General features: G+C 38.5%; 2 protein-coding genes across 2 annotated transcripts; both read right to left on the reverse strand.

The window, feature by feature from the left end:
- zgc:109913 (regulator of G-protein signaling 9-binding protein) lies at positions 1 to 765 on the reverse strand. The gene has a single exon (XM_052130317.1). It carries the CDS (start codon positions 499 to 501, stop codon positions 1 to 3), a length of 501 nt encoding a protein of 166 aa, XP_051986277.1. The 5' UTR covers positions 502 to 765.
- A 2,834-nt stretch (positions 766 to 3,599) lies between these two features.
- On the reverse strand, positions 3,600 to 19,657 carry LOC127646655 (E3 ubiquitin-protein ligase RNF182). Its single transcript, XM_052130448.1, has 2 exons — positions 19,406 to 19,657; positions 3,600 to 5,512 (listed from the first exon to the last, which is right to left on the reverse strand). The coding sequence occupies exon 2, from the start codon at positions 4,928 to 4,930 to the stop codon at positions 4,178 to 4,180; it is 753 nt and encodes a 250-aa protein (XP_051986408.1). The 5' UTR covers positions 4,931 to 5,512; positions 19,406 to 19,657; the 3' UTR covers positions 3,600 to 4,177.
- Positions 19,658 to 20,457: the final 800 nt, after the last annotated feature.

Genomic DNA, 20,457 nt, shown 5'->3' on the forward strand with positions numbered 1-20,457 from the left:
CTAGCTGAGCAGACACAGTAGACAGCCTACTTTGCAGTTTTGGTGATGGCAACAGCCTGCTGTAGTATTTTGAGACACCACCTCTACTTCCATCATCTCCTCTAGTGTCTCATCATTGTCGTGCCCACCATCTTGTGTAGAACAGCCTTCCACCCATGCTTGTTGCGTGGGTTCCACTGACCACAGTGGCACGTTAACTCGCTGTAGCATTTCTTCAAGTAGAATATCAATCTCTTCCACATGTGTCTTCAGATCTGGGCTTGCCGTCGTCTCTACCAAAAACCATGGGGTCTGCACCATGGCTGCCCGAGCCGCTACTTCAGATGTTCCACCTGCACATCCAGTGTTGATGAGGGCTTGCCTGTCTTTGCGCTGTGTGAGGGGGAACATATTTTGCAAGGTGGTGACCTTCCTTAAGTCTTGCTGGAAGTTTTCCAAGCTTGAAAGGAAGAGTACCCAAAGTCGCTCAACCTGTTCTTTGTCCTCTTGTCCTTGTTCCATTTCTAACAGCAGTGCGAGCAGTCTCCGGTGAAGCCCTTAAACATGAGTATATCAAGTAAACTCTCTCTTTACAGTTTCAATGGATTGAAATATATATGACCTGTCACTAGTTTGTAGTCTAGAAAAATATTCTAAAGATGCAGCAGGTAATTTCTGCACCACCAAATGCAATTTCAAAAGTTTTCTGAACCCCTGTTTTCCTTTGGTCCTTCAAACGGATAGTCCTTCCCCAAAATTATACCATTGAGGATGATTGATCTAGTGTGCGGCTGTGCTGCAATCAGTTACTGGCCAATTTATATTCAAAGGCCTGATACTGTCTTGTCTTTTTGCTTCTAGTGTTCCAGTCTTACCTGTGCATATTCTATGAGCTAGTGTCCTGGTTTCCTCCAGCTCTTCTCTAAGGCAGCTCCCGTCCGTGTTGGTCCCCAAGGATATTGCCATTTGTTGGAAGCAGGATGTCACTTTGCTCAGGGCGACCTGTGCCTGCTCACATTCATTTACTTGTTTTTTTCTGGTTTGGATCTCCACCACGGATTGACGCCAGCGATTCATTAGCACTTGTGTGTGATCGACCTCAACCTAATAGAAGATATAACAATTGTTGGTTTTCAAATGTCGGAATAGTTTAATCATGTACTGCATAACAAATGGAAACCATCCACAGTGGAGTTTATTGCATATAGTCTATTAGACAACATTACCTTACATTACTGGCAATAGAAACAAGATACAGAGCTGTGCACGAGACCTCAAGACTTGGTTCACGAAATACGATGAAGGAAATAATCTACGGAAATGTTTTTGATCGTGAACCGTTATTTTACATAAGTTCAGACTTCATAAAACAAGTTACCAAATGTGACAAAATCAACAACAAAAATGGTCTATATAAACGTAAAAAACTGTGAAACAATTCAGTGCTCTCATGTAAGACTTGGCAGTAAACAGCCACTATAATGATTGGCTCTCTGCTCTTAATTGACATGCTCTCTTCTCACCATTACTGTGCGGCCTACGAAAGTGGTTAAAGGAAATGTAGGTGTTTTGTTGTGGAGGTCAGATGCAAATTTCTACCCTATTGTGACAACAATTCATACAAGTATTTTTGGCAGCTTGCTTTCAACAAATGCTCTTTTTACAGTGAGAAGTTTTGAGTTCTGAAACTTACAGTATGTATTACAGTACAATGACCTCTTATATGCCAAAAGATCAAGGAAAATTTGACTCCTCGTGTCATAAAAACTTATATATAAATATACGTATTTTATTTACTGGTGAAATGTATTCAAATTAGCAAATAATTATGACAAGGCGTTCTACTTTAGGATTGATACATCATGGCGCATTGTAAAGATAACTAAGAATCATTAAAAAAATACTTAGAAACAAGAGCATTTATTTTCACAGTCTTGAATTGAGTACACATGTAGACTTAATCGTTTTAAGTTCAAGCTTTATCTTATTCAATGTAAAAATGATGTACCATTCAATTACCATTTGTATTAATACCACTCTTAAACAACTATTGCCTGTCTTATATATTAAAAGTTCAGCTTTGTAACATTGCCACCATTGTTATTGGTTTGTTTACCTTTCCTTGATTTGTAACTGTTGCCACAAGTCTATTAAACTACTTTTAAGATTAACTATAAAACTACACACAAAATAACACCCAAAGAAAGAAAGTTATGCATTTGCATCATAAATGTTTGACTAAAACAGCCACTTACTGATCATTTATATCCTCAAAGTTACCCGCAAGATTTTATTCCCACCCTTAAGCTCGCAAGCTGTTTTGACGGTCCTGTTTCATACATCAGTTTGAGACAATTTGTGCCAACCAACTTATATTTGTATGCTCACCTCTTGCTCTTTATTCCAAAGCTTTGACAGAAGCCGGTCTATAGGGAGACCTGTTCAAATTAGGCCCAAATCTTGCCGTCCATGTTACTGGAATCCTTTGTGTTGTTCAACCAGATCAAGAGTCCTGCGGTTTTCAGAACAAACTCATAACTCACAATGCTTTACATCAAGAGATCCGTTTTTAATGACTTTATAGGAGTTGTTGTCTGTATATATGTGCTTGTGTGGGTGTAATAACGTCGTATGTGCTTTGCACAGTGGTTTATGCCAGGTTAATTGTCCTCTGAGAGATTGGTATGGTATTGTGGAGGAACAGACGGGGATCCTTTATTGACTCTCTTGTGGTTTCTTGGGCTTGTTTGAAAGCTGTGTGGCGCTTGATGCAACACGTACACTCCCGCGGGTCGAGTCTCCTGAGCAACATCAGTAATATTAGCTCATTCAGTTAGCAAAACAGCAGAGTTATAATAGGCACTGACAACACTTCACTCATTATGTTCATAATCTCTTTATCCTTCATAAATGTGATGTAGGAGGGCATCCCTTGATTTGCCATTTTCCTTGTATGTAAAATATAATAAATATGAACCATCATGGAAAGCCACTTGCAAAAGCAATGGAGGGTTTGCTTCTTTTTGCCATTGTCCCTTCTGATTCCAGTTATTTCTATATATAGATACATGTAAATATAGTACTATTTGAGTACAAGTTCTCCATTGGTGGGTCACAGACAGCACCTAAGAAATATTGCACAATGTAAATAATAAAATGTCTCTGACGGTATTCATTTTGCATTATTCTGATACTTTTTAAAGGGAGGAGAAATTGTTTCCAATCTTGTTCTTGCTGATTTAGCTAGGTCAAGCAACCAATCAAAATGTACTTAATTTTGTTGCACATTTACCTGTCACTTGGTAATATGGCTAATGCAATATTTAGCCTAGTGTTTATTCCATATCTTAGGGTGGTAAATCACACTTGTGCTGTTTTTCTATTTACAAAACTGTACTATTTAGCTTAAATGCCATGTTAGTCATTTTGCATAATGTTGGCTCTGTGGAGTTTATGGCAGTTGATTTTAAGGCCATGTTTCTTTACTTTGTACAATTTTGATACCCTGTTGGATCACCACATAAACTCTGGAGAAGAACCAGATGAGAACCACTATTCTATTACTTGGGTAGGTTGAAGTATACATCATAATGTAATCTAGAGCATTGATAGATCTGGAAGAATCTTTATTGAATATATAACAGTTGGTTTTAAAGTATTTGTCCATTCTCATAGCAACGACAAACACAAATTCACTTTTTTTACATATACATTACAGCTTGTCCATTGACATGCCTTACAAAGGCAACTAGAAACTTCAACAAGAACATTGAGACGATGGTTGAAATTATTCCACAGAAATTCATACGGTAACAAAAAAATATTGAACAAATGAATCTACTATTATAGAATAGATCCTGTGGTTTCCACTATAATGGGTGCTGGGTATTAATTCTCTGTTATGTGTTATTTATATCACAGTTGTTGAAGACTCATTGGGTGAGCTGGACACAATACAAAACCACAACAATCTGATGCATTCCAAAATCAATACATCAGCTTGCATTGGTAATCAAGTTAAGGATAATAGGCCCTGCAAACAATGTGAGGTGATTCATAAGGAGTTTACTGGTAAGTGCTGGTATAATCTGGTGCAACTGAAGATGGGGTATCTGCTTGCTGAATTGACCAATGGTGTTTGTTCACAGGTCTGGCTAGTCCATATTGTCCAGCGATCATCTGAAGAAGCATTAGGGTGCTATGTGGTGATAGCCTCCATAATCTCATGGCACAGACATTGGCAGAAGCCATAAAATACACAAAGAACAAGGGTGGAGGGCACCAGGCTGACAAGGATCACTCCCATCGTGAGCTGTTGGATCATCAGCAAGTAGATCCCAAGTGGCAACGAGCTGAAGTAGACCAAGCAGAGGACACCCATCAGAAAACGAGGAACTGAGCGGGACGTCCATGCCCGGCACTTCTGCACAGGCAGGTGGCAAGGCAATGAGTCCAGGCTGGCTGGCCGATACAAGCGCACCATGTTCAGCATGCTCATTGAATCTGAGGATTGAGACTCTCCGGGGACTTCCATGATGGTGATGACGAGGCAATCAGAGGAGCTATGGGCCTGCTCCCCTCTACTGCCTCCACTTAGGCTGTTGGGTGTCAAAAGGACCTCGCCACTGGGCGTGGTCCCACCTTTACGTGCCCGGTCCTGGTAAGTGAGAATGGCCAAGATGTTGCTGTCATCCTGAAGCAGCCAGATCTCCTCATCTGGGACGTGCGTCTCATGGCGACAAAAGGGGCAGCTGATGATGCTGGGAGAAGAGTCTAAATCGACCATCTTCTTCAGACAGTTGGCACAGACACGGTGCATGCAGCTCAGGATCTTGGGTTTGCGGGTGCGTGTGTCATAGCGGTTGTAGCAGATCTTGCATTCCAGTTCCTCAACTGTGTAAATCACCGGTGCCTGGGAGCCCTCCGTTTCCAAATCGGACTTCTGGCTCATCCTGAGAGATTGGAGGGCGCTGAGAGTAATGAGGGAATGGAAGAGCCTGGGAGCAGGTGCAAATGTTCAGGCAAATTTTAGTAAGCTATAGAAGCTGCACCTGTGCAACGTCCTTGGTGGACCTCGTTTTTTTGCTTTTTCACCGAAAATAATTGCTTAAATTCATTATTCAAAAAGCTTGCATCAGACTAAACAGGCCTATCTTTACACAAACATAGCATGAATGAAACTTATGGATGCACTTGGGTCTCTCTCGGTTTATTTAGAGAGAGACACATTTGAAGAGACTAAACAGAAATAAAGGCAGTTGACACCAGAGAGGTCCAAAATATTCCATAGTAGAGCCGTCAAGCCGCGCCAATCCTTTTGAAATCAGAGTCTGGACAAAGGGCTTGTTTTTGCGCAGTTATCCATAGTTGATTCTGGAAGGAATTGGAAAGATGGCACATTCCAAGAAAGTCTGGAGAATCATCCTTAATGCGGTGAGATATCTTCTAGGAGGGGTGGCAACAATCGATTATGATCTTCAACAATCAATGCATGAATTGTCCTTGGAGTTCTTAAAAGTGATTTCACTCCATCCTGAAAACAGAACAGAAAAGAATCTGTTTGTTACAATACAATCTTAATGTTAACACTTTTCTGTAGATCCACAGAATAAGCCAGCTGAGGTCAATCATATCTAGACATCAACTTACCTTTTAAGAGTACAAACCTTCTAATGTCATTGAGCCAGTCCCGCTCTGCCCTAAAAACCCTTTGCATTCATCAGGCCCTTCCTATAAGGTGCATAAAAGTGTCAACATAGGGGTGGGTGTGCATGATAGAAACCATGGACACTGCCGTCCAACAAAACAGTAAATGAGGAGTACAATTTATAGTGGTCCTTACAAATGGCCTTGGTCGTAAACAACCGACACATCCCCCAATATTCAAATTAGTGTTTGATTAATATGGGCTTTTCAATGACAGACTCTAAAAGGTATAGTTCACCCAAAAATGAAAATGATGCATTATTTACTCACCCTATGTTGCTCCTAACCCATATTACTTCACACTAATGTTAAGAAGTAGTTAACAGAAAGTAGTGACGCTACTAACTAAACTACATTTTTCCAGTAACAATCTACTTTTTCCGAAGAGTAGCACAGTAGCGTCACAAAACACTACATTTATCACATAAAATATGCTCACCAAACCCGTGCTCTCTCTCTCTGTAGCGCTGGAAAAACCAAATCATGTAAATGAACCAGTTAAAATGAACAATTCCCTTATATTTAGCATTGCGAACTCATTCTCATATAATAATTTTAGGGAGTCGATTTTGAGTATATCTAGTTCACATAAATGATTCAGTCATGTAGCCTGAGCCCCACACAGGGAGGGAGACTTCGCCTTCTTTTAAAGCTAAATATTTTGGCTATTGCTGCTGTTTATGACTGTTTTTCAATTTAGATATATATATATATATATATATATATATATATATATATATATATATATATAAAGGGTGTTTTCTAGTTTATTAGTGTACAGGTGAAACTCGAAAAATTAGAATATCGTGCAAAAGTTCATTAATTTCAGTAATTCAACTTAAAAGGTGAAACTAATATATTATATAGACTCATTACAAGCAAAGTAAGATATTTCAAGCCTTTATTTGATATAATTTTGATGATTATGGCTTACAGCTTATGAAAACCCCAAATTCAGAATCTCAGAAAATTAGAATATTGTGAAAAGGTTCAGTATTGTAGGCTCAAAGTGTCACACTCTAATCAGCTAAACACCTGCAAAGGGTTCCTGAGCCTTTAAATGGTCTCTCAGTCTGGTTCAGTTGAATTCACAATCATGGGGAAAACTGCTGACCTGACAGTTGTGCAGAAAACCATCATTGACACCCTCCACAAGGAGGGAAAGCCTCAAAAGGTAATTGCAAAAGAAGTTGGATGTTCTCAAAGTGCTGTATCAAAGCACATTAATAGAAAGTTAAGTGGAAGGGAAAAGTGTGGAAGAAAAAGGTGCACAAGCAGCAGGGATGACCGTAGCCTGGAGAGGATTGTCAGGAAAAGGCCATTCAAATGTGTGGGGAGCTTCACAAGGAGTGGACTGAGGCTGGAGTTACTGCATCAAGAGCCACCACACACAGACGGGTCCTGGACATGGGCTTCAAATGTCAAACGTCTTACCTGGGCTAAAGAAAAAAGAACTGGTCTGTTGCTCAGTGGTCCAAAGTCCTCTTTTCTGATGAGAGCAAATTTTGCATCTCATTTGGAAACCAAGGTCCCAGAGTCTGGAGGAAGAATGGAGAGGCACACAATCCAAGATGCTTGAAGTCCAGTGTGAAGTTTCCACAGTCTGTGTTGGTTTGGGGAGCCATGTCATCGGCTGGTGTTGGTCCACTGTGCTTTATTAAGTCCAGAGTCAACGCAGCCGCCTACCGGGACATTTTAGAGCACTTCATGCTTCCTTCAGCAGACAAGCTTTATGGAGATGCTGACTTCATTTTCCAGCAGGACTTGGCACCTGCCCACACTGCCAAAAGTACCAAAACCTGGTTCAATGACCATGGTATTACTGTGCTTGATTGGCCAGCAAACTCGCTTGACCTGAACCCCATAGAGAATCTATGGGGCATTGCCAAGAGAAAGATGAGAGACATGAGACCAAACAATGCAGAAGAGCTGAAGGCCGCTATTGAAGCATCTTGGTCTTCCATAACACCTCAGCAGTGCCACAGGCTGATAGCATCCATGCCACGCCGCATTGAGGCAGTAATTAATGCAAAAGGGGCCCAAACCAAGTACTGAGTACATATGCATGATTATACTTTTCAGAGGGCCGACATTTCTGTATTTAAAATCCTTTTTTTTTATTGATTTCATGTAATATTCTAATTTTCTGAGACTCTGAATTTGGGGTTTTCATAAGCTGTAAGCCATAATCATCAAAATTATATCAAATAAAGGCTTGAAATATCTTACTTTGCTTGTAATGAGTCTATATAATATATTAGTTTCACCTTTTAAGTTGAATTACTGAAATTAATGAACTTTTGCACGATATTCTAATTTTTCGAGTTTCACCTGTATATGTATAGCCATGGTTCACCCCAAAATGAACATTTCTCATCATTTACTCACCCTCATGCCATCCCAGACGTGTTTGGCATTCTTTCCTCTGCTGAACACAAACAAACATGTTTAGAATTTAAGGGAATGGTGACCCAAATTTTTAATCTCCATAAGACTTTTTCCATAAGTCTCCAGTGGTTTAATGTCTTCTGAAGTGATCCAATCGTTTTGGATGAGAACGGACCCAAATATATCTCCTTTTTCACTGTACATCTTGCCATTGCAGTCTCTAGGCATGATCATAATTTCAAGCTCGATTACACTTCCTAGCGCTTAACACATGCACACATGCACACAGTGCTAGATGGCGCTAGAAAGTGTAATCAAGCTTGAAATCATGACCTCCAAGGAGACATCTGATGTCGAGATTTATAGTGAATAAGGGGCTATATTTTGGTCTGTTCTCACCCCAAACCAACTGGATCTCTTCTGAAAACATGGAATTAACTACTGGAGTTGTATGGATTAATTTTATGCTGCCTTTATGTGCTTTTAGAAGCTTCAAAGTTTTTGGTTACCATTCAGTTGCAGTGTATGGACCTATTGAGCTGAAATATTCTTTGAAAAATCTTTGTTGGTGTTCAGCAGAAGTAAGTCACACTCATCTGGGATGGTGTGAGGGTGAGTACATGATGCAAGACTTTTCATTTTTGGGTGAACTGTCTCTTTAAGTATACATTTGCTCAATTTAATGTTGTCACTTTATTTGTTTAACCCTTACTAAAATTGACTATGGTTTTACTATAGAAATATTGTCGTAACCATGGTTACTGTAGTAAAACCATGGATAATGCTCATAAGGGTATGTCATCCTAATTAAATACATCAGTATCAGGTGACATTATTGAATATATACTAAAGAATAGCATTTGATTCTTATATACAGTATCCAAAAAAATATTTAAATAGCTTCAAGAAATGCATATGGTCACACATTTGAGTCAACATGAAAGTATGTAAATGATGCAATTTTTCATTTTGGGGTCATCTATTCCTTTATATTTACCCCCAAATTTGAACAGTTGTTTACATCACTACATATGGCAATAGAGTTTCAGCAATTCATTAATTATTGTTGACCAATGGCAGCTATGTATCCAACATATACAACAATGTATCCAAGCTGATTAGAGGATTTAAAGAAGATTCTCACAAGTGCTATCTGTAGGCGTGGCAAACCGTTAAAGCGCCACAGACAGAAATGCTTATAAAGTTGATCATATACTGTATATAATTAGTTCCTTGATTTCCTGATTCTCTGTGGACGTGACTCACTCTGATCTGACACTGCAAAGCAAACAACTGATGCAAGTGCATGTTAACATAACGAGAGCGAACATGTAAATTTAATTTCCCACAACAAAACATTGTTTTTTCCACTCTCTCTCTTTCCATGTCTCAAAGCAAAGGTTGTTTCGAATTTGAAGCCTGTCTATAAATAGCATGCATGTGCTAGAGGATACAGCCCCTCCAACCACCTCCAACCTTGATGACTGAGATAAGGACTGTCACATACACACTCATGTCCAACCACTGCTGAAATTATGACTTTGACATTGTATGGCAGCTTGTCTCTAGGGTTCCTCTGCTCGGTCACATAAATGGCAGCAGACATTCTGTTGAATAAAAGCCAGCGGGTCAAACAGGACAACTAAGAGGAAGGGAGGGAAGAGAAGGTTAAAAGAACGCAACCATCATTCAGAATTAATTTCCCATTAAAACTGCAACGAGTCAATACATGCTAAGGGCACATCTACATTTAGCTGAGTAATCAATGGCTTTGCAGTCGAGTATGTTAACTGTGTTTTGCTTTGGTCCTGGCTGCACTTTTCAGTGCCTTGTAAATAAAGGCACTTATTCAGATTAAGAATGGGCTATTTTTATATGCAGTTTGTGAGGGACCAAATTTATCATCATTGGCTAGAAAATCCAGTATGCGCAGCCTGAAATTGCAAGCGTATGCTTCTCCCTAAATTATAGGAGTTTATGCTTTCGTTTGTAGAACACAAAGTAATTGGCAGGGGTGAATCACACAAAATCTGTCATGGGTAACATGTCTGGGGTGTATAAATCAAATTAAACACGTAAGTTAACACCCCCCCCCCCACACACACACACACACACACAAAAGAAAAAAATGGAAAAAAATTGCAATACAAAAAAAGGACTGATCTACTATTTAAATGGTTAAGTATTTTTAGCGCTGTCACTCGATTGCATTTTTAAAATCGCGATTAATCACATAATTTTTTCATAGGTAATCACGATTAATTGCAGATATTTAAAATGCTTAAATTTAACTATACATACTCCTCTTCCTGTCAAAATGCAATTATTTCCTTTTTAGGAAAGAAAACAAAACAATATGTAACAATATCATGTAGTGCTATCAGTCTATTATTATATGTTTTAAAAGCGTGATTAATCCCATAATTTTTCACAGTTAATCGCGATTAACCGCATAATTTTTTCACAATTAATCGCGATTAATCGCAGATTTTCTGTTCTGTAAAAATTCACTTATATTCCTGTTTAGGAAATAAAACAAAACAAAATATAACAATATCATGTAGTGCTATCAGTCTATTATTATATGTTTTAAAAGCGTGATTAATCCCATAATTTTTCACAGTTAATCGCGATTAATCACAGATTTTCTCTTCTGTAAAAATTCACTTATATTCCTTTTTAGGAAACCCAACAAAACAATATGTGACAATATAATTTAGTGCCTTTGGTCGATTTATGATTCGCGTCAGGGTGTCAATGCCAATGTCAAACTCCGCCTTGCACTCCACATGAAAAGCGCTTGCAAATAATGTCTCGTTTTCCATTTTCGTGTTAGTTGAGATTTGACGTGCTTCGGTAGTAATTCAATTGTGCATTACAGAGACTGCAAAGTACTTGATCTCTATAACAAGTCCCATTTGGGCTTGTTTTGTACTACAAATAGCATTAATAGGTCCTCATTTGATCACTGATATGGCTGTTGTGTGTGTGTCAGTGTAATGACTCCGGGCGGACACATTGCAAAGGTTCTGTTTTACAGTGACCGGTGCATATGCGGGTTTATGCCTTATTAATGGTAATTTGTTGTACTGTCTTTAATTTATTCAGAATGAAACAAAAACAGCACATTGGATTCTAATAAGAATCAGCTTTTAGAAAATAATAAAAACAAGTAAAATGTCCAGATGCAGTACAGTAATGAAATTTTAGGGGAAATGTGATTGACTGTCATAAAAATAATATATACTGTATATATACGTGTAATCATGCCATTCTCACCATAATTGTACAGAGCGGTGATCTGAGTTACTCTAGACTTCAAACCAGGCGTTTCTGTCCACAGAACTGCCGCTCACTGGATGTTTTTTGTTTTTGGCACCATTCGGAGTAAATTCTAGAGACTTTAGAGTGTGAAAATCTCAGAAATACTCAAACCAGCCCATCTGGTGCCAACAATCATGCCATGCTCCAAATCACTGAGATCAAATTTTTTCACCATTCTGATAGTTGATGTGAACATTAACTGAAGCACCTGACCTGTATCTGCATGATTTTATGCAATGCACTGCTGCCACATGATTGGCTGATTAGATAATCGCACGGATGATTGTTGGTGAACCACTCTGTACAATTGTGTTGAGAAGAATTGGCGGGTTGGCGCTGTTTTGGTGGCACGAGGGGGACCTACATAATATTAGGCAGGTGGTTTTAATGTTGTGGCTGATTGGTGCAAATATATATATATATATATATATATATATATATATATATATATATGATGTGTGTGTGTGAGACCTGGACATGTTTTTGTGATATTCACCTGTCTATCATGAAAAATCCTTCAAACTGTTTATAGGTTATAAATTAGTGTCTTTTTAGCATGTCTAAAGCATCATGTTTTTAAATGACTTGTGAATAGTAGAAAATATAAAAGTATCATCAGTTGTTATTTGTCATCATCTTGCTTTGGTGACCCAGTTACCACAGAAGATGCTTGCGTGTGTGTGTAGGCTGTATGTCTCTGTAAACGGCGGAAATATAGATGCAAGGGCCGTAAACAGGAAAACACCATCTGTGTCCTGGTGCTGAGGGTTACATAAATAATACCAGCTCACCTTCACGCTTCAGTGTTCATGTCAGACTTTCAAGGAGCAAGTAGCTCTTCTCAAATGTGTCTTATTTTAAATGTTAGTAGTTTGAACAAACATTAACCTAATTTAATAGAATGTTTCACGTTGAATTTAATCTTTAGTTTAGATTTTGCAACTCAGTTTTAACAGAAGAATTCATGTAAATGCTTTTATAAAATTATAAGCTTTATATTTCTGCTTTTTAAACTCTCCAAAAATTGTCCCCATTCACTTCCATTGTAAGTGTCTCACTTTAACCACGATTTTTGCTTTTGTTTTTATAATTTTTTTTAAGAATGTATCAAAATGATTTTTGTAGTAATCAACATTATGCCACAAATGCTGTTGATTGAGCTCAACTTGTATTGAAATGGGAATATTCCTTTAATTATGATCTCTAAGGTAGATCTTCTTCATTTGTGACTGACAGTTTAAATGGGGTGTAAAAATATTGATGACAATAACTTTGAATTTAGAGCCTGTTCTCCCTGTTTGCATATGTTAAGGATCACTGATCGTTCGGTGAATTCAAACTGGTGTTACTAGGCTGACAACCGATGTTTACAAACCAAAAGAGACTGAATTAAGTTGATAAAGAAACATTAAACTGTTTTTAATTAGTCATACCAATAAAATGTAATAAAACAGAGCATAACTACACTGAAAAATCTAAATACAGACTACTGTTTCCGCCCTTCACATGCATTAAAATTTATGTTGGGCAAGTCATGAATATTTGATTTACGATAAGTTGCAAGACCTTTAGATAATTGATCACCCTCATGACCTTCAAAACCCCATGCTGTGTTTGGAAATTATACTGTGACTGGAATATTGTTGGAATAAAATGGACAATTTCATATTTCTTTCTCTCTTGGAATTACATTTCCTGATCAAGACACCTTTTAGCGCTAGTGCATCAAATTAGATGCTTTATGTATTATATATGTATATGCATTTTGTATTTGTAGTTTGAGTTCATTTGAAAATTACAGGCAGATGTGTTACAGGCATTGGCGGATTTAGGCATGGGCGACATGGGCAGTTGCCCATTGGCGGATTTAGGCATGGGCGACATGGGCCCATTGGCGGATTTAGGCATGGGCGACATGGGCAGTTGCCCATTGGCGGATTTAGGCATGGGCGACATGGGCAGTTGCCCATTGGCGGATTTAGGCATGGGCGACATGGGCAGTTGCCCATTGGCGGATTTAGGCATGGGCGACATGGGCAGTTGCACAGGGCAAAATCTTGTGGTTTGGGGGGCACGAGGTGATGGCGGTACCCCACCCCCATCAACAACTTTGGGTGCATTCTCATTTAGAATCACATACACCCCCCGGTCAACAACTTTGGGGCCGCGTTGAAGCGCGTTTCGCCCAGGGCACCAAACAAGCTAAAACCGCTACTGGTTACAGGTACCAGAATGGAGCCAGGTCATCTGCCCTCCTGATACACCAGCACCCACCTTTGACGAGGCTTTTGCACATATGATTGATTTCTGTGCAAAACTAGTCAGGGCAGTGTTTCCCAAAAGCATCGTAAACCCATTGGCGCCAATGGTGTCTACATTCAACTTAACCTTGCTTTGCTTTTGAGAAATGCAGCCCAGACTGGTTGCATAACACACGTAAAAACCTGCAATTTAATTTCTGCTCAGATTGACAGGAACTCGCAACAACCAACAGAACCATCTGGACTAAAGGTATATTTGGCTTGACAACTGAACATATAATAGACATTAGACTGTCCATCAAAAGAAAGTGAGTAATGAAGATAAAGTGCTGTAGTAGCATTAATGATGATAAGATTTCAGATCTGTCCAGCAGATAAGCATTTGAAACACAAAAACAAAGACTTGTTATATCAGTCTATCAACAGACAACTGTTCAATGTGATTCACTTAATACATTTCATTCAAAGCAGTTCATTCTTAACATGTTCCAATTAAATATATTTTGTAAATATATATGTTTTAAATAAATACATTATTTTAAGTCAGTTTATCCATTTCTGTCTGGGTGGGCCTACTGTAAGCTCCTTTGCACTGGTAAGATCTGTACCAAAAATGGTCCTTGCTGTCTACATAGACATTGGCATTGAATCCGGTATGTTTACGTCTCTGATCCACACTGGAACTACGTTTTCCTCCACCGAAATAGAGCGTATCGAAAGCATTCTACATTACAGCATTTTTCTTTTTAATTATTAGGCTAGGAAACTGAAAACCAAAATGGATTAGTGTTATGTGGATTAGTCCATGTCAAAGTATCTCTAGCAAGTCAGTCCACTGGCGGCCATCTTTGGTATGCTCCCAGTCATGAAAGTGCAGATCCTACAGTATCTACTTGAATGGGAAAAGCCCAAAATCTCCAAAACTGTTGGTCAAGATTACAATAATAGAACATATTTCAAATCAGCAGTAAAATCTGACAACATTGGTATCATAAATTGTGCTTCTTTATCTCAGATTACTCTAAAAAACGCTATTTTCTCAGCTTTTATAGCTAATGTGCATGCACATTCTTGAGTTGATTGACAGGCGATGTCTGTATTTAAAAGGCTCTTTACCTGTAAGGTAGCACTTCTTTCTACATCTGTTCCAGTTTCTCCCATTCATTTTAATAAAAGTGACCCATCTCTGCAAAATTAGTCTCTAACACTAGAGAGACTAGACTCATTTTGCTATATTTTGGCCTTCCGTCCACACTGAGACAGTATTTTTGTCCAGTGAAAACACTCAACAAAGTGTATGAATTTGAAACCACAGTAATCATGCTGTAGTGTGGACAGGGAAAATTTAGATATTCGAAAATGATGACATATTTGTTGACCCATTCAATCCAAAACAATCAAGATGGCGGCCCGTGTTGTAGTGGTGCTGTTTTGACTGCTATCCACTTCGATAGAGTTGTTAAAGAATAATGTTACTATGTATAACCTTCCCACTGCATTCCTTCAAATGCGGCAGGAAGTTTATTTGGAATTGCTGTCCGGCGGAACATGAGGACAATTGCGTTTCAGACAGTACATGCAACGACGATTTTTTGCATGCACCGTGAGGGATGCTACTTTTGTGAAAATGTTCGAAAATGGCAGTGTGGACGGAGAGTGTTTCGAAAACGGAATCGCCATTTTTATATTTACGTAGTAGACGAAGTGTGGCCTACGGCGGTTAATCTATTTTAGTTTAAAACCTGAAACAACATTTTCCAAAGGATGCCGTTATGGTGAGCGTTCACGGCAGGAGAAACCACTGTTCAAGTGTGGATGAGAGGCGTAAACATAGCAAAATTAATCTGTTTGTCAATTAAACTTTGTGTGGACGTGGCATAAGACAGCATCCTAACTTAAATGAAAGGTAAAGTTCACCAAAAAAATTTAATTCAGACATTCTTTACTCACTCCTGTGTTGTTATAACTCTATCTGACTGACTTTCTTTTTCTGAACACAACGGGAGAAATTGTGAATAAATGTTGTGCTCAGTGATGTCATACAATGGCAGTTTATGGTGACCACCTCTTCAAGATTCAAAAGAATACAAAAGTATCATTCAGAACTCTAATAAATGATTCCATGAGACTCATGATTGTTAAAAAACATACGATAAGTTTTGGTGAGAAACAAACTGAAATCAAATGTATTATTTAGTGAAAATGTTCACTGACCGTCGATCTCCTGTGTCATGATAGGGCATAGTAACAACAGAACACAACACAGCTGCACACAAAACAGAGAACAGAACTTACTAAACATGTCTGAAGAGTTTGTAGTCGAATAATTTATGCATTTCTATGCCAAGCCTTTTTTTTTTTTTACGTTTTTGGACCGGTACCAGTTCACAAAGGATTAAGTTACCCACGCGATGGCAAAAATAAAACAAGGGATCAATACAATGCAGGAGTGGTGGTGGCATAGTGGCTAAAGCACAGGGCTGTTAATCAGAAGGTCGTTGGTTCGAACCCCACAGCCACCACCATTGGGCCCTTGAGCAAGGCACTTAAATCCAGGTTGTTCTGGGGGGATTGTCCCTGTAATAATTGCACTGTAAGTCGCTTTGGATAAAAGCGTCTGCCAAATGCATAAATGTAAATGTACTGTCGCTCGCCACGACTGGTTAGGACAAAAACTCTGATTACCATCGCAAATAACCTTTTATCGTATGTTGTTTGTCATCAGGCTAGGACACGGTGTGACTGTGGCTGCCTGTAGCCTCTATGTTTCTGTTCGATGTCTGAGTACTCAAAAATAATAAGTCTGGACATAGAAATGCATCAATTCTTCTACTACAAACTCTTCAGACATGTTTAGTAAGTTCTGTTCTCAGTTTTGTGTGGAGCTGTGTAGTGTAGTATTATTGAGATAAACAAAATGAGTTTTCGCTTGAACACCCCAATGTCACGAGGGCGCTGCATGAACTGTTGCTCTTGTGCCCTATCATGAACGCGCACAGGAGATCAACGGTTAGTGAATATTTTCACTAAATAATACAATAGATTTCGGTTTGTTTCTCACCAAACCTTATCGTATGCTTTCATAGCAATCATGAGTCTTGTGGAATCATTTATTAGAGTTCTGAATGATACTTTTGTGTCCTTTTGAAGCTTGAAGAGTTGGTCACCATAAACTGCCATTGTATGACATCACTGAGCACAACATATTGGGTAAAATAGTTCATACTGAATCAGGTTTTTTAATTAAATATATTTGTAATCAACATTTTTCTGCTGTTTTTTTTTTTTTAAACGAGGTATCTGGAAACATTGAATATCTGAAATGTGTGATTTTCTGCGCCACTAGCCCCAACAAATGAAATTGCAAAAATAAACATTGTTTTCAATCAGCTTTCTGAATACACCTCCCGTTTGCTATTGATTGAACAAACCGATAGTCCTGCCACAAACTCACACTGTTGATGTTGTGTTGGGTTGGAAGAGACACTCAAACAGGGAATTTCTATAGGACCACAGAGACACAGTGTTTACGAATTTTACGAATAGCTTACTTATATTGTCTCTGCATATGAGAAAGTATTTGGAGTGGTTGTGGTGTAGTGGTCTAAGCACATAACTGGTAATCAGAAGGATGCTGGTTCGAGCCCCACAGCCACCACCATTGTGTCCTTGAGCAAGGCACTTAACTCCAGGTTGCTCCAGGGAGATTGTCCCTGTAATAAGTGCACTGTAAGTCGCTTTGGTCTGCCAAATGCATAAATGTAAATGTAAATATTTCAACAACAAAAAAGTCACACTTCAGCATTAAATGGCAACATAACAATGCTGTCTACCTTTTAGAATAGCCTTCCCATAAGGAGCATGCCTATGATACCTTAAAATGCTGCCTATGTATGCAGCTCACACTGTTTTGGAACATAGCTTTGTTTCTTTGTCCCTTCTGTGGACGGCCCCTGCAGTCAGAAAAGTACTTGTTTTTGTAGCTGTTGTTCCTGATTAGGTGTGACAGCTCAGTTGCGTTTCACATGCGAGTAAGACATTCTGTTCCACTCAAGTGCAGGTATTCAACAGGCAGACTGACACAGGTGACCAGTGGCCTAATTTAGAGTCACCCTTACTTAAGGGAGAAGAATGGGGGCATCAAGAAAGATATTTTGTAAAGTTGGCCACCACTTGAAAGGACTATCTGTGCATATTAACTGCTCTCAAGTGAAAACCGTTGGGTTTTGCCAAGACATACCGATATGCATACGGGAACACTGCCAAGGCTCCATAAATATGCCGCTGTTAACGTCATCACATTGAAGTGCAAAAGACCTCTTAAAATCGTAACATCTTTAACACACTTTCATGCAATCAAAGCTGGAATAGGAGTCTTTAGACAATTCAATTGCTCTTCAACATTCCCTGAAAGCACAAACATCACCCAGACGTCAATTTGATGTGTTTACATCTGGAAGACGTATTTTTTTTTAAAGACATTTCCTCTCGGATGTCAATAAGACATTCAGCAAACGATGTTTATGATTTAGAATGTTTGTAAATATGATCTTTATAAGCTGTTTAGCAGATGTTAATTTGAACGTGATGCTTTCCAGACATCTCGGAAATGTATGTTTTCTATCTGGGATTATAATAACAATGTGTTTGAGTCTTATACACTTAGTACGGACTCTGTAAAGTTGCAGTTTCTATTCACGATGGTGTTGGAGAGGCTTTTTCAGTGAGGTAATTACAAATCATCATCCACATAAGACATTATATAACATGCTGACACTAGTTCTCTCAATGACTGTATTCACAGTTCATTAGTGTGGAGACAGGCGATTGATGGATACATGTAGATATCATTACAACAATAAGCCTTTACGTCATCCAAACAATTTCAATTCTTGTCTTTTTGTATTTTTTAATTAAAATAAAAGCAATACACATTTCTGTTTTAACTGCTTTTGGCTATGTGAGTTGAGGCCTGAGTTAAGACTCTTTTTATTTAGGTTCTAGCAGACACAACAGCATGTACACGACATAAGAAGTGTTTAATGTTTTGCATTAGTACAGGCAATATTTGCAATTAATTACCATTAATTACAGGAGTTGTCTTTTATAAACAATAAACAGAGATATTTCCTCGTTAACGCTTGATCGCTAATCAAATTAATATAATTTAATAATATAATTTAAACATCAATTAATATCATTTCAACAATGAACATCCTCAATACTTTGCATAATTTAGCGGTATTTTTAAATAGGCTAATTATTTTTTAAATGTCTTTCGCTGGTTTAGATCCAACAGGTAGGGGCCTATTTCTTTATATTTATCAGATTTACAACATTTCACCACAGAATAACAAATATGGCGTACTGAAATTAAAAAACGATTGTTTTTTACGTTTTAAATATACTAGTTGCTAATCGCGCATACAAAACAACGATATGTCCATTCAAATCGTACAATGTTTTTGATATCGGCGTTTTGCCGCATGCCGCAAAAAATCCCGTCGCTTTTTCTAACTTATACGTCGCATTTTTATTTGAATGAAGGCTCGCAGAACTAATAAATTATGAAAACAAATTTGGCACACACGTTTGCCTTAAGAAAAGTCAATCGAAAGCGATGCATGAAAACGGGTGATCATATTGAATTTATTTTTAAATTTTACATTATCATTTAAAAAAAGAATCATAAAGATTTAGGCTATATTATGACCTCATAATCCGCAGTTATAAGCAATGCCACTCACCCTCAGGTCTTGATTGCGGATCCAAAACGAGCCAACCGTTTCCCCCAAGGTCCGAATCAACAATCGTATATTACCGCAAAAAACGTCCTTTCCCGTCGCTTTGTGTGTCTTGCTGTGGTGAGTCACAGTCAATCTTGAAGTCCCATCTGTCCGACCACAACTGCTACATCCCCCTCATTGCGGTAATGATACAGCATCAGAAGCTGCACAGATTTCTCCTCCGTGGTTGCTGTGGCAACAGGAGCCAGCGCAAGCTCCGACTTCGCGGTTAGAATGAATGTGAGGCCGGTGTCCGGTGAACAAACTAACGCGTTTGACTTTGACTGCACGGACACACTGTGAGCATTTTGCTTGGATGACGCGGATGATTGTTTATTATGTTTTTGTTTTTGCGCATTATGATAAAAGGCTATTGGGCATGCATGTTAAAGGCAGTTTGGTTTTTATTGTTATGCCCCTCACAAAAAAGTAATGTGGCATTACCATGACACAGTGGCGTCAAAGTAATAAATACTATGGTATTTTGATAGATACCATGGTATTGAATGCTTACCATATTGGATGGTAAGCATTGGGGCAGTGGTGGCTCAGTGGTAGAGGCTCAGGTTTACTGACCAGAAGGTCGGGGGTTCAAGCCTCAGCACCACCAAGATGCCACTGTTGGGCCCTTGAGCAAGGCACTTAACTCCAGGTTGCTCTGGGGGGATTGTCCCTGTAATAAGTGCACTGTAAGTTGCTTTGGATAAAAGCGTCTGCTAAATGCATAAATGTAAATGGATGAGTATATATATAAAAATACAAATAAAAAATTGGCATAACCATTGCACAATATCCAACACATGAAAATTCCATATAATGTCACCAAGTAACTATTGAATTAGATGGCTGCGCAAAAAAAGCAGTTTAATAATAATAAAACATTTATGGCTCAAGACTTGAGCATTATCAAGGTTCCTTATTGCCTATAGTGTGATTGGGACAATTGAGTTCCTACACAAGTTAACATGAATTTATTAAAATATTTAAGATTGGGGAGACCAAACATGTTTTCT

This window comes from Xyrauchen texanus, chromosome 7 (assembly GCF_025860055.1).
Source record: "Xyrauchen texanus isolate HMW12.3.18 chromosome 7, RBS_HiC_50CHRs, whole genome shotgun sequence".
In the NCBI taxonomy this organism is placed as follows: domain Eukaryota; kingdom Metazoa; phylum Chordata; class Actinopteri; order Cypriniformes; family Catostomidae; genus Xyrauchen; species Xyrauchen texanus.

Coding starts and splice junctions, on each gene's coding strand:
- zgc:109913 (XM_052130317.1), bottom strand. CDS start 501: ATGGAACAAGGACAAGAGGACAAAGAACAGGTTGAGCGACTTTGGGTA.
- LOC127646655 (XM_052130448.1), bottom strand. CDS start 4,930: ATGAGCCAGAAGTCCGATTTGGAAACGGAGGGCTCCCAGGCACCGGTG.